The sequence below is a fragment of the Arachis hypogaea genome, chromosome 11, assembly GCF_003086295.3.
Source record: "Arachis hypogaea cultivar Tifrunner chromosome 11, arahy.Tifrunner.gnm2.J5K5, whole genome shotgun sequence".
Taxonomy (NCBI): Eukaryota; Viridiplantae; Streptophyta; class Magnoliopsida; order Fabales; family Fabaceae; genus Arachis; species Arachis hypogaea.
The window spans coordinates 2,899,725-2,911,514 of NC_092046.1; the positions used below are offsets into that span (position 1 = coordinate 2,899,725).

The following is an 11,790-nucleotide window of genomic DNA, read 5'->3' on the forward strand; positions in this document are numbered from 1 at the left end:
ACAAAAATTAAATTAAATTAGATATTTATGTATACTATATAATTAGTATTTGTCAAATATAATGCTTAGAAGTGCAATGGCTAAGTGGCAAGTAGAGGTTACTTTCTTGCTACTTTTGCTCCAAGGTTCTTGGTTCGAGACCTTGTGGAGACATTTTAAAATTTTTTTTTGCTCCAAGGTTCTTGGTTCGAGACCTTGTGGAGACATTTTAAAATTTTTTTTCAAGCAGACCAATTTGGTTAGACCAATTTGCACCGATTCTTACCAGTTCACACCGATTTTATTCCTTAAACGGTCCAAAGAGTAAACCGAACCGATCCAGTTTGGTTTTTACAACTATGGATATAATAATGGTAATTAAGTTGACCATTCAGTTGTTTTAATGGTAATTAAAATCTAATAATAGTTTATAATAAAAGAAACATTCTTTTGCAACAATGAACCTATAGTAATAGTTAGGGGTGTTCATAGATTAGATCATATCCATATAAATTCACAGTATTTATCCGTATCTGATCTGTAATTTGAGAATATGATCTGATCTGTAAGATGATCGGATTGGATCGAATCGGATCCACACTCTAATCAGATAGAAGTAAATATGTTTAAAAAAGTAAACAAAAAAAATTATTGACTTTTTTTTATAAAAATAAATTTTTTTTATATTTTTTATTTTATGGATATATTTTATATCTGATCCAAACATAAAAAGTGCGAATATCGAATTTGATCTAATGAGTTTAGTGCGGATTGGATCGAAATTTCAACCATATCCCATCTGTAAACACCCCTAGCAATAATAACTAAAAAATTATAATGATTATATTTTTAACTAAGAGGAAGTGCAAAAAAAAGTACTAAATACAAGAACATTTAATCAAATATTAAAAAAAATTTTACTTTAAAACATACAGTTGGACTTTTTTTGCTCATATATAATAATAATAATAATAATAATAATAATAATAATAATAATAATAATAATAATAATAATAATAATAATAATAATAATATGATAATTGCTTTGTATATCACACAAATATAAACGTTTTTTTTCTATGATCTTAAGAAAGGTTTTGTAAGTCTCTAACTTTGTTGTCGATTTTTGTAGTGTTAGCTCTCATATTATCAATTTGATTCATATATAATTCGGATGATAAATTATTTGGTGACGTGCTTTCTTTTTTACTGTGATATACTTGTTTTTGTTTTTTTTTTATTATTATTATTATTATTATTATGTACATTAAAAAATAACAGGTCAAATTATTGCCATAACATAATAGAAGTATGGAAGTTTATCATTCTTCTCTAATGGAGGAAACAAAATTCTTTTCAATAATTTATTTAACGTTTAATAGAATAAAAATAAATTTTATTAGAATAAATTTTAGTATGAGTTTAATATTTTTATTCATCATAAAATATTTATAGAATCACTCGTAGATAAATTTTGGAAAAAAGAAAAAAAACCATGATTTTTAATTTTATTTTTAAATAAACTTTATTTTTAATTTTAAAATAAATTTTATTTTTATTTTTTAATAATATTAATTTTTTACCGTATATAATTATTCAATTATTTTTTAATCATATATAATAAATTACTCTTAATAAGACTTTTTTGTGTTATTCAATTATCTTTTTTTAAAAAATAATTAATTATTAAAATAATTAAATTTTTCACAACAAAAATAATAAAAAATTATGAATGAAAAAAATTAACCATCCTGATACTTTTTTGTATTTTTATTCATATTTTAATTATAAACATAAATATAATTTAATTATATTATTTATGAAATGTGACTATAGATGTAGATAAAATTTAGTTATATTACTTATATATAGTTTCATTGTATTGTATTGCTTATAAAGTTAGATTATAATTATGACAATAGAATTGTTCTTGTATTTTTATATGTGTGACTAATTGGTGGTGTTAAAACATTACTCTTAATTATAAATAAGGTTTATAATTTAAAAAATCAAAGATTCAATTAAAAAGATACGAAAAAAATGATGTTAAAATATTCTAACTCTTTAAAATAAAAATATTCGAAATTTAATTAAAAATTATTTAAAATTTAAACTCAATAAAAATTTATATTCAATGTATTTTGTATTAAATATATTTAATAACCTATTATATCATATTATATCATATTGGTTGAAATTAGTTTTTATAATGTTAATTTTTTAATAACACTTTATTAGAAAAAACCATCTTTTCAGAATTTTTTAAAAACTAATTAATATTATATATATTTTATTACAATATATCTTGTTATAAAAAAATTATTTATTTTTAATGCTTATATTAAAAATAAAAACAAAATTTAAATTAGTAAATTTTAATCTATAATATAATAATAATATAGTAATTATTTTATATATTATACGAATAAAAATTAATTATTTTTTTATTTATAAAATTTTTAAGAGCTTTTATATATATATATATATATTTTTTTTGATGAATGTGATATATTTTTTTTATGTAAATAATCTTTTAAAAAAAATCTAATAGTTAATCTATTATCTTTTTTGTTTTAGTCAAAATTAAATGTTTTTTATTGTTTTTGGAAAGAAAATCTTTTGAGGAATTTAATAATATGTGATGAGGAACACCGAATAAATTATACTAAAATCAATTAAAACACAACATAAAGACATCTTTAAAAAAAGACGTTTTAGGCGTGTTTATCTGAGTGACCTCCTATATATATATATATAAAATCAGTTTTTAAAATCAGCTACTAATATAAAATATCAATGTAATTTAATATTTTTTAAATATTATTTTTTATTCAATCTTTAAGAGAAAAAAAATAAAAAACAAGTAATTTTTTTAATTTTTTAAAAAACTGGTACATAAAAATAAATATTTAAATTAATTAATTAAATAATAATAAATTTTTAAAAAAATTTATTAAAGATTAAAAATTAAAGGACAATTAATATTTTTAATAAAATATATATTAAAATATAAATACATATCAAAAATAAATTAAACCACACGTATATTTATATATAAATATATTAATAATTAATTTTAATATAAAAAATAGTATTTTTCTAAATGTACTCTATGATCCATTTCAATTCTCTAACTTTGATAATGTAACTTAACAATTGGATCCCTTAATTGCTCACGCTATGGCAACACAAGTACATCAATGAATCGCAGAACTGGATTGGGGAGAGAACAGCTCGACAAAAAGATTATTAATAGTAATTTGTTGGGATGTATATTTTGAGGCAAGTTATGTAGAGGTCCGAGAACAAAATGTACACTTAATATTAAATAAATTTTAACTAATTTAAATTGGTTAAATGATTAGTTTATTCGTTCGTTTAAATAAGTGTTGAGAGTTTGAATTTCTGTCAACTGCATGTATAATAATAATCTATGGGCTAATGACAAATTTTTAAATAAAATTCAAACTACAAGAAATTGTGAAAAAAAAATATTTATACTCTTAAAAAGTACTATTATTTTTATTAAGATTTATTTAATGTAGTAACATTTTTATTGAAAACAAATATGAGATTCGTAAAAGCTTTTTAGCCCGTTGGCTCATAAAATAAACTAAAAAAAAGCGAAGACTTACGTTTATTATACAAATCCAAAAAAAAATCTTGCACAAAAAGCATATATATATATAGATATATATTCTTATGTTTAAATTTATAATTAAATTTTTATAATTTAAAGTTTATTATTAAATTTTTACACTATTTTAAATTTTATAATTAACTAAATTTTTGTCAAATTAAAAATATTAAAATTAATAAAATATTTTAAAAATAAAAATATTTAAATTTAAAGATTTATTTTTAGATATGAATATCTTCAATTTAAAAAAGTCTGTTAATTCTAATATTTATTGTACAGTAAAAATTTAATTATAAATAAAATTTAAAATAGTATAAAAATTTAATTAAAAGTTTTTAAATTATAAAAAAAATTATTCCAAATTTAATAAAATGATATGAGTTGATAGAGTAATTTAATTATTTTCTAATGTATATGTAATTATGTAAAAATAAATAAAAAATAAAAAATAATAAACTGAAAATCTGTTGTTATGATGACACATAATACGAGCTTAGTGAAAATAAAGGGGGAACACATAGATTTTTATCACACAATCATTATTGTCATACTCATACCTTGCCAACCAATGTAGTTTAGTATTTAGTAGGTACGTAAGCGGCAAAAATTAAAGGAGGGTAGTTATATAGATATTTTCTCGTAACATTTTCCAGCATGTAATGGTTTGTTAAGTGTGAAAAGACAAGGTATATATAGATTGAGATGTAAGCATCTTGCATACTTTAAAACAGTTTATTCATTCTCAAAACATTATTTGAAATGCATCTCTATTTCTTTGGTTTGTAGATTATTTAATATTTTCTTACGATAATAATATAGATTTTAAAACTCAATTATTTGTATCAAGATACATATGGGAAAATAGAGAATAATGACTAATGTGCTCTGAAAAATGTAAGGCGTATAACGCGTTTTAAAAATTAATTTGCTATTAAAAAAAAAGAGAAACAAAAATTAAAATAATATAAATTTTAAACTTTTAATTCTAAACATTAAATCATAAATCTAAACTATTGATGCAAAATATGATAAATGAAAAATTGATATTTATTTAATTAACAAAAAACATACAATACTTTTCACTTAGTAAAAACTAGTAAAAAGTATTTAAAGATGATTTGAGAATAATATATTAATATTTATAATTAAAGTTTATAAATAATGTAACATACTTAAAATTCACACATATATAATTAAAATTTCATAAATAATATAATCAAACTATATTATTATTATTATTATTATTATTACATGAATAAACTTATAAAAATATAGTGCATGGTGACGTGATTAATTTTGTGTTCATGAAAAAATTAATTTATTAGAAGATTTTTTTTTGGTTGATTATCTACTATAAATAGGGTCCTGACTTCTCAACATGTCACAACATTTTAGATTGAGAACACAAAATCTTCTTCCAAGCTATGGGTTATATTACCATAACCACTAGCCTTAATTACTTGTACCATTCTGAAGGCTTTTGGCCTTCTTTGATTGCAATTATTTCTAGCTTCATAGTTATCAAAACCCTAAATTCCCCAAAGAGGCAACAATGGTTTCTAAACAAAAGGAATCAAGAAGCTGACAATCTTATGTTTTATGTGTACAATAAATGCAAGAATAATAATAATAGTTTTGTGAATGTGAGAGTTGCCACACAACATTATTGTGGTAATGTTATTAGGAAAATGATTTTTAATAAAAGGTACTTTGCACGAGATATCGAAACATAAAATTAATTTTATTTTTCTATATGATCTTTTAAATAAAGATATCTAAAAAAAAAGATCTTTTTGTAGAAGCTCACCGAAACAAACTTTAAGTGTATTGTACGTCAAATATGTTATTTAAAATAATTTATTCATTAATTATTGGTTATGAAAATAATCATCTTATAATATTTTTTATGCCAAAATTTTTTGCAACATGTCTAGATGAAGAGAATAATTTTTGGACTTAATTTTTCGTCTACTAAGTTTTGTCTTCTATTTTATACACAGTTCAGACTATTTTTATTTGGCACCTTTGACTTACAAACATAAAGTACGTAATCAATTATGTGCATAAGTTGTATTATTTGATTGATCTTGGATTTATTCATATTGTAATTATAAATGTTAATCCTATATTATTAAAGTTGTAAGACTTAATTAAAATAGTTTGACTCATTTTTTGTAATTTTGATGTGTTCGTTGAGTAGTAAATAGTATTTATTCTATTGATATTTGTAATTTATTTCGGAATAAATTTTTGATGAGTTACAATATTTTAAAGATAGTTTTTTATTATATATATTATTAAAAAATTTATTATTATAGAAGTTACTTTATATTTTTAATCTCTTATTATATTCTCTTTAAGCAGTACTAGCTACCGTATAGTTAACATTCCATAAAAATAGTTAACATGTAGTTATTAGAGTTGGTTTCTAAAAATATATATATATATATATATATTTCACAATAATTTATATCGTGTTTCTTCTAAAAATTATCACATATGTTATTATTCAAAAATTAATTCTTTCATAATGAATGAAAAATATTTGAAAATAAATTATAAATTAATAATTATTTAAAAGACACAGTACTCTTATGAATACAAAATATCTCAATATTATTGTTTCTTTCACCCATGTAAATCTAGAATAAAATTGATTATTTGATACAAGCAAAATAATATGTAAAGTACATTACGTGAACTAAGTCATTTCGAATATAATAATATAAACGTTAAATATCGTACTCTACAAAAATATGTGATGATTTTATAAATAAATATAGATTATTATATTAAAACTAATTTCGAAGTATAAAGACTTGAAGTTATGATTATAAATTATTTAAGTAATTATGTGTGAATAAAATTATTAAGCTAGTAAAATTACATTAAAAATTATTAAACTATATAATATTTTTTTATTGTTAAATAAAAAATAGCTAATAATTATTTGAAAGACACCGTACTCTTATAGACAGGGACGGATCCCACTATTTTTTTTAAATACATACATATATAATATATTTTCATTTTAAATTTTAATTGACCCCATTAATAATAAATTTAGTCCAATTAGTTAAAATTTTAAATCCACTCTATCTTTCTATCATTTTAACTATTAATAAACCTAATCAAATTTAGTCTTTTTTTTGTTCTCAAATCCCACCATCATCACTCTTTTATTTTCTTAAATCCCCTTCTTAGATTCAACCTTTTTTTTTTACTTCCTTTTCTAGTAGTCATTTTTTTAATGTAACCATGTATGACTCTATGTATCTTTCAATCTTGTTTTTTTTTTTTTTTTTTCAATAACAAACTATATATCAATCAATTATAGTTTAGGTATTAGTCTAACTTTTTATTCTCTTTATAATATTATATATTGTATTTTATAATCAATTTAGTAATCTTTATTATCTAATTATTTGTTTATTTTCCGTTCTTTTTTATTATAAGTACTGTTATGATGCTTTTCTAATTTCTAAAATCAATTGATCAATTTACTAAATAAGAATATATATTTCTTATTTTTAGAAATAATAATAGAAAAATATGTTAAAAAATGTCTTTCCTTATATTATATTATATATAATTTTTTATTTTTTTATTCGAACAATTAATGTGCATTTCTATTTTTTTAAAATTTAAATTAATATAACTTTTTATAGTAATGTATATTATTTTTGCCCCCGACATAAATTTTCTGGGTACGTCACTGCTTATACATACAAGATACAAGATATATTTATATTATTTTTTCTTTAACCAACGCAAACTGAGAGTGAAATTGATTATTTGATACAAGATAAATTTTTCATTAACATACCTATAATAAAACATGAAAATAAACTTTGAATACAATTAAGAGTAAAGATATTTTGAATTCCCTATTATAAAAAGGCTTATAGGAGGAGTGCGTTACGTACAAATAATTTTCGTAAGGTACTCCATGAATGAACTTATATGAATGACTATTATATATAAAAATTCTTCTTGTTATTTTTTGCCAAACAGTAATTGGCATAAATGTTATCGTCATATTATAGCTGTATTTATGTTGTGTATCTTTTGCATTATATTAGTTTTATATTCTACCTTTACTGCACATTTTAGTATAAATTTTAATGTTCGTAGTTGCACACATATTCTATTTTATATGTTATGTTTTTTAGAACGGTATATGCCATATCATGCGGAATGAATATAGTACGATACTTAACATTATTTTAGCTTTGAAAAAGTTGTTTCACATTAATTATTAAACCATATAATTGATGTACAATAGATATGGACAAAACATGGATTCTTAAGCCACGAGATAGCATAGAATATAGACGAGGACTTAATATGTTCCTAGACTTTGCATTTGCGAATGCATCGTCGGATAACATGATTAAGTGTCCATGTCCTCAATGTGGGTTTCAATTTATGCAAACAAGAGAGGATGCGTACGACCACCTGTTGATAAAGCCCTTTCCCGCTGGCTATACTTTGTGGTTGCGTCATGGTGAGAAACCAGCTGGGGAGAGCTCTACTTGCACACCAATAGTTGAGAAACCTACACCCGAAGTGAATCCATATATTCAAATGGTGCACGAGGCATTTAACGTCACAATGCCTCCTGAAATTGAGGAGACCACAACATCAGATCATGTAGAAGACGATGATGTAGAGTTGCCATACTTGTACGATGGTCCAAGTCGCGAGGCACAGGATTTTGTCGATCTTCTTGCGGATGGTGCGGAGGAATTATATCCTGGCTGCTCGAAATACTCAAAATTGTCTTTCCTAGTGAAGCTTTATCACATTAAGTGTATGTGTGGTGTGAGTGACAAGGCTATGTCGATGATTTTGGACTTATTGCGGGATGCATTTGAGCAAGCCAAATTCCCGTCCACTTTGTATGAAGCCAAGAAAACTATCCGAAAGTTGGGGATTGAGTACAAAAGGGTAGATGCATGCCCTAACGATTGCATGTTGTATCGGGGTGAGGATGAGGGCGCGACGAAATGCAAGCAGTGTGGGACTTCACGATGGAAGCAGAAGACGCGAAAGGGTTCCATTACGAAACTCAAAATACCTGTCAGGAAAAACGGAAAGCCTCTCCCAGCGAAGACTCTCCGTTACTTTCCTCTAATACCACGACTGCAACGGTTATTCATGTGTAGCAAAACTTCATCTGACATGTTATGGCATAAGGAGGCAGATAATAATGATGGGTACTTGAGGCATCCAAGGGACGCTGAAGCATGGAAAGACTTTGATGCAAAGTATCCTTCTTTTTCTAACGATGCTCGCAGTGTTCGCTTGGCTTTAGCAAGTGACGGTTTTAATCCTTTCAGAAATATGAGTACCACGTATTCCATTTGGCCTGTGATTCTAATTCCGTACAATCTTCCTCCCTGGCTATGCATGAAACAGTCATCTTTTATACTGTCTATGATAATTCCCGGTCCTAAAATGCCGGGTAACGACATCGATGTTTATTTGGAGCCCCTAGTGGATGAGTTGAAGCAACTCTGGGATGGCGTTGAAACTTATGATGCTAATAAGGGGATCACTTTCAAGATGCGTGCGGCACTAATGTGGACTATTAGCGATTTTCCAGGGTTGGGAAATTTATCTGGGTGGAACACGTATAGTGGGTTAGCTTGTCCCACGTGTAACGTGGATGCTAAGGCTCAGCGACTAACATTCAGTCGAAAATGGTGTTACACGGGCCATCGCCGCTTCTTGAATCAGGGCCATAAATATAGAGTAGACCGGATTAGATTTGATGGACAAGTTGAAAGCAGAGATCCACCAAAGAAGTATTCTGGAGCAGATGTCTTAAGGCAGCAGTGTAACATGCAAGTATCGTTTGGGAAGAGCTCAACTCTGACAGCCAAAAGAAGACGCATTGGTGAAGATGCAGATCAAGATGACTCGTATTGGAAAAAGAGGAGTGTGTTCTTTGAACTCCCGTATTGGAAGGATCACATGCTGCGTCATAACCTTGACGTGATGCATATAGAGAAGAACATTTGTGATAATTTGGTCTTCACTATCTTAAACGATAGCGTCAAATCAAAGGACAATCTTAAGGCTCGCAAAGATTTACAAAGCATGGACATAAGGTCTGAATTGTGGCCGGATGAAGGTGGTAAATATCCGTCAGCAATCTTCACAATGTCAAATCCACAAAAGGATGTATTCCTGAAGACTCTACAGAACGTGGTCTTTCCAGATGGTTACTCGAGCAATATTGCTCGTTGTGTTGACATCCGGCAGCGCAAGTTGTATGGGTTGAAGAGTCACGACTGCCACATTCTAATGGAACAATTACTTCCAATTTTGGTGAAGAATGCACTGCCACCTCCAGTATCGAATGTGATTGCGAATCTGTCCTCCTTTTTTCGAGAACTCTGTGGAAAAGCTGTAAATCCTATGAATCTTGGTGACCTTCAGAATCATGTTGTGCAAACTCTGTGTCAGATGGAAATGATATTTCCTCCGTCCTTCTTCACTGTCATGGTTCACCTTACGGTGCACCTCGTTGATGAACTAAAACTTGGTGGCCCGGTACATTATCGGTGGATGTATCCAATAGAAAGGTTAGCATGCTACTAAACGCATTTAATGCATCTTTTTCCATTTTCGTTAAGTATATCCTAAGCGTTATGATGTATTTATGTAAAAGGTACTTGGGACGATTAAAGCAATACGTGCGTAACAGGGCACAAGCTGAAGGTTCAATTGCGGAGGGATATTTATCCGAGGAGATTTTGACATTCTGCTCCAGATATTTGGATAATACTGAGACTAGACTCAACCGACCAGCGCGAGTTGACGATCGACCTGTTGATACTACAAACAATACAGGATGTACTATGTTCCCTGAAATTGGAAAAGGTTCAGGGGCTGTATCACATTTTGTACTGACCCCAATGGAAAGAGATCAGGCACATCGTCATGTGCTGGTCAATTGCGAGGCCGTCGCTCCATTTATTGAGTAAGTATGAACATGTAATCATTAAGCACGATTATAACCAATTTCAAACACTCAGTCGTTGGACTAAAGTCTTGTTATGTCGTAAAGTAAATTTAGGTCAGAAACCAAGCGAAAATTACGGGATCAAACAAGGTCGCAATCTAAGATAGACCGTGTTGTGCATGCAGAATTTCCTCGCCGGTTCAAGCGTGAGGTTCGTAGAAATTTAACCTGACCAACTTATTTGTGCCCTAGAATTATATATTGTAAATTCCAATTTTTTTATACGAACAAACTCTAATTTATGGTGCTAGGTTCCAATGGACAGTACTATACATTCTCAAGAAATGAAGTTGCTGGCATGTGGTCCCATGCTTCAGGCAAGACGGTTTGGGGCATACAACGTCAATGGGTACAAATTTAGAACCATCACAAAGGAAGACGGGCTAAAAACACAAAATAGTGGAGTTTATGTCTCATCAAATACAAGAAGTTATGCCAGCATGCGTGACAACAGAGTGGCTGTTGGTAGTGTTCCATATTATGAAAAAATTGTGGACATAATCGAACTGAACTACAGCTGCCATTTCACAGTGGTTTTGTTCAAATGTATTTGGGCTGATACAACTACGAGCAGAGGAATCAAAGAAGACCATCTGGGCCTTATCAGCGTTAATTTCGCTCGTCCAATTCACACCGGTGATCGAGAAGAGGATGAACCGTACATATTGGCATCAGAAGCTCAGCTCGTGTACTATGTACGTGATGAAGTAGATCAAGAATGGAGTGTAGTGGTTCATGTAAAACCACGAGACTTGTATGACATGGGAGGAGAGAATGAGGATGTTGAAGCTGCTTTTTCTCCTCAGCCCGGGTTGAACATGTCAGCAGTAGGTGACATCAGTGATTTACAGTTGACAAGAGATGATGATATAGAAGACCCAGTAGCAGATGATTCCGATAACATAGATTATGTGCCATAGTGAAAATATGGCAAAACATGTGCAGCATTTTCAGAGTATCTATGTGTGTTTGATAAGTTTAACAGTGTTTATGATGTGCACAGTTTGCTGGTTACATTACTATCTGTGTTTTCGTATTTGAATTAAGTTTTCATTTCAAGTTGATTTTCATGAATGCCACAAATTCCTTTTTTCTTCCAACGATTTTTGCTTCTAAAAGTTAGTTGTCAAGGCTTTGT

At 27.4% G+C, this 11,790-nt stretch overlaps 1 protein-coding gene across 1 annotated transcript; it reads left to right on the plus strand.

The window, feature by feature from the left end:
- The first annotated feature begins 7,906 nt into the window (after nucleotides 1-7,906).
- Nucleotides 7,907-11,572, plus strand: LOC112723984 (uncharacterized). Its single transcript, XM_025775310.1, has 4 exons — nucleotides 7,907-10,212; nucleotides 10,299-10,610; nucleotides 10,707-10,803; nucleotides 10,904-11,572. Exons 1-4 carry the CDS (start codon nucleotides 7,907-7,909, stop codon nucleotides 11,570-11,572), a joined length of 3,384 nt encoding a protein of 1,127 aa, XP_025631095.1.
- Nucleotides 11,573-11,790: the final 218 nt, after the last annotated feature.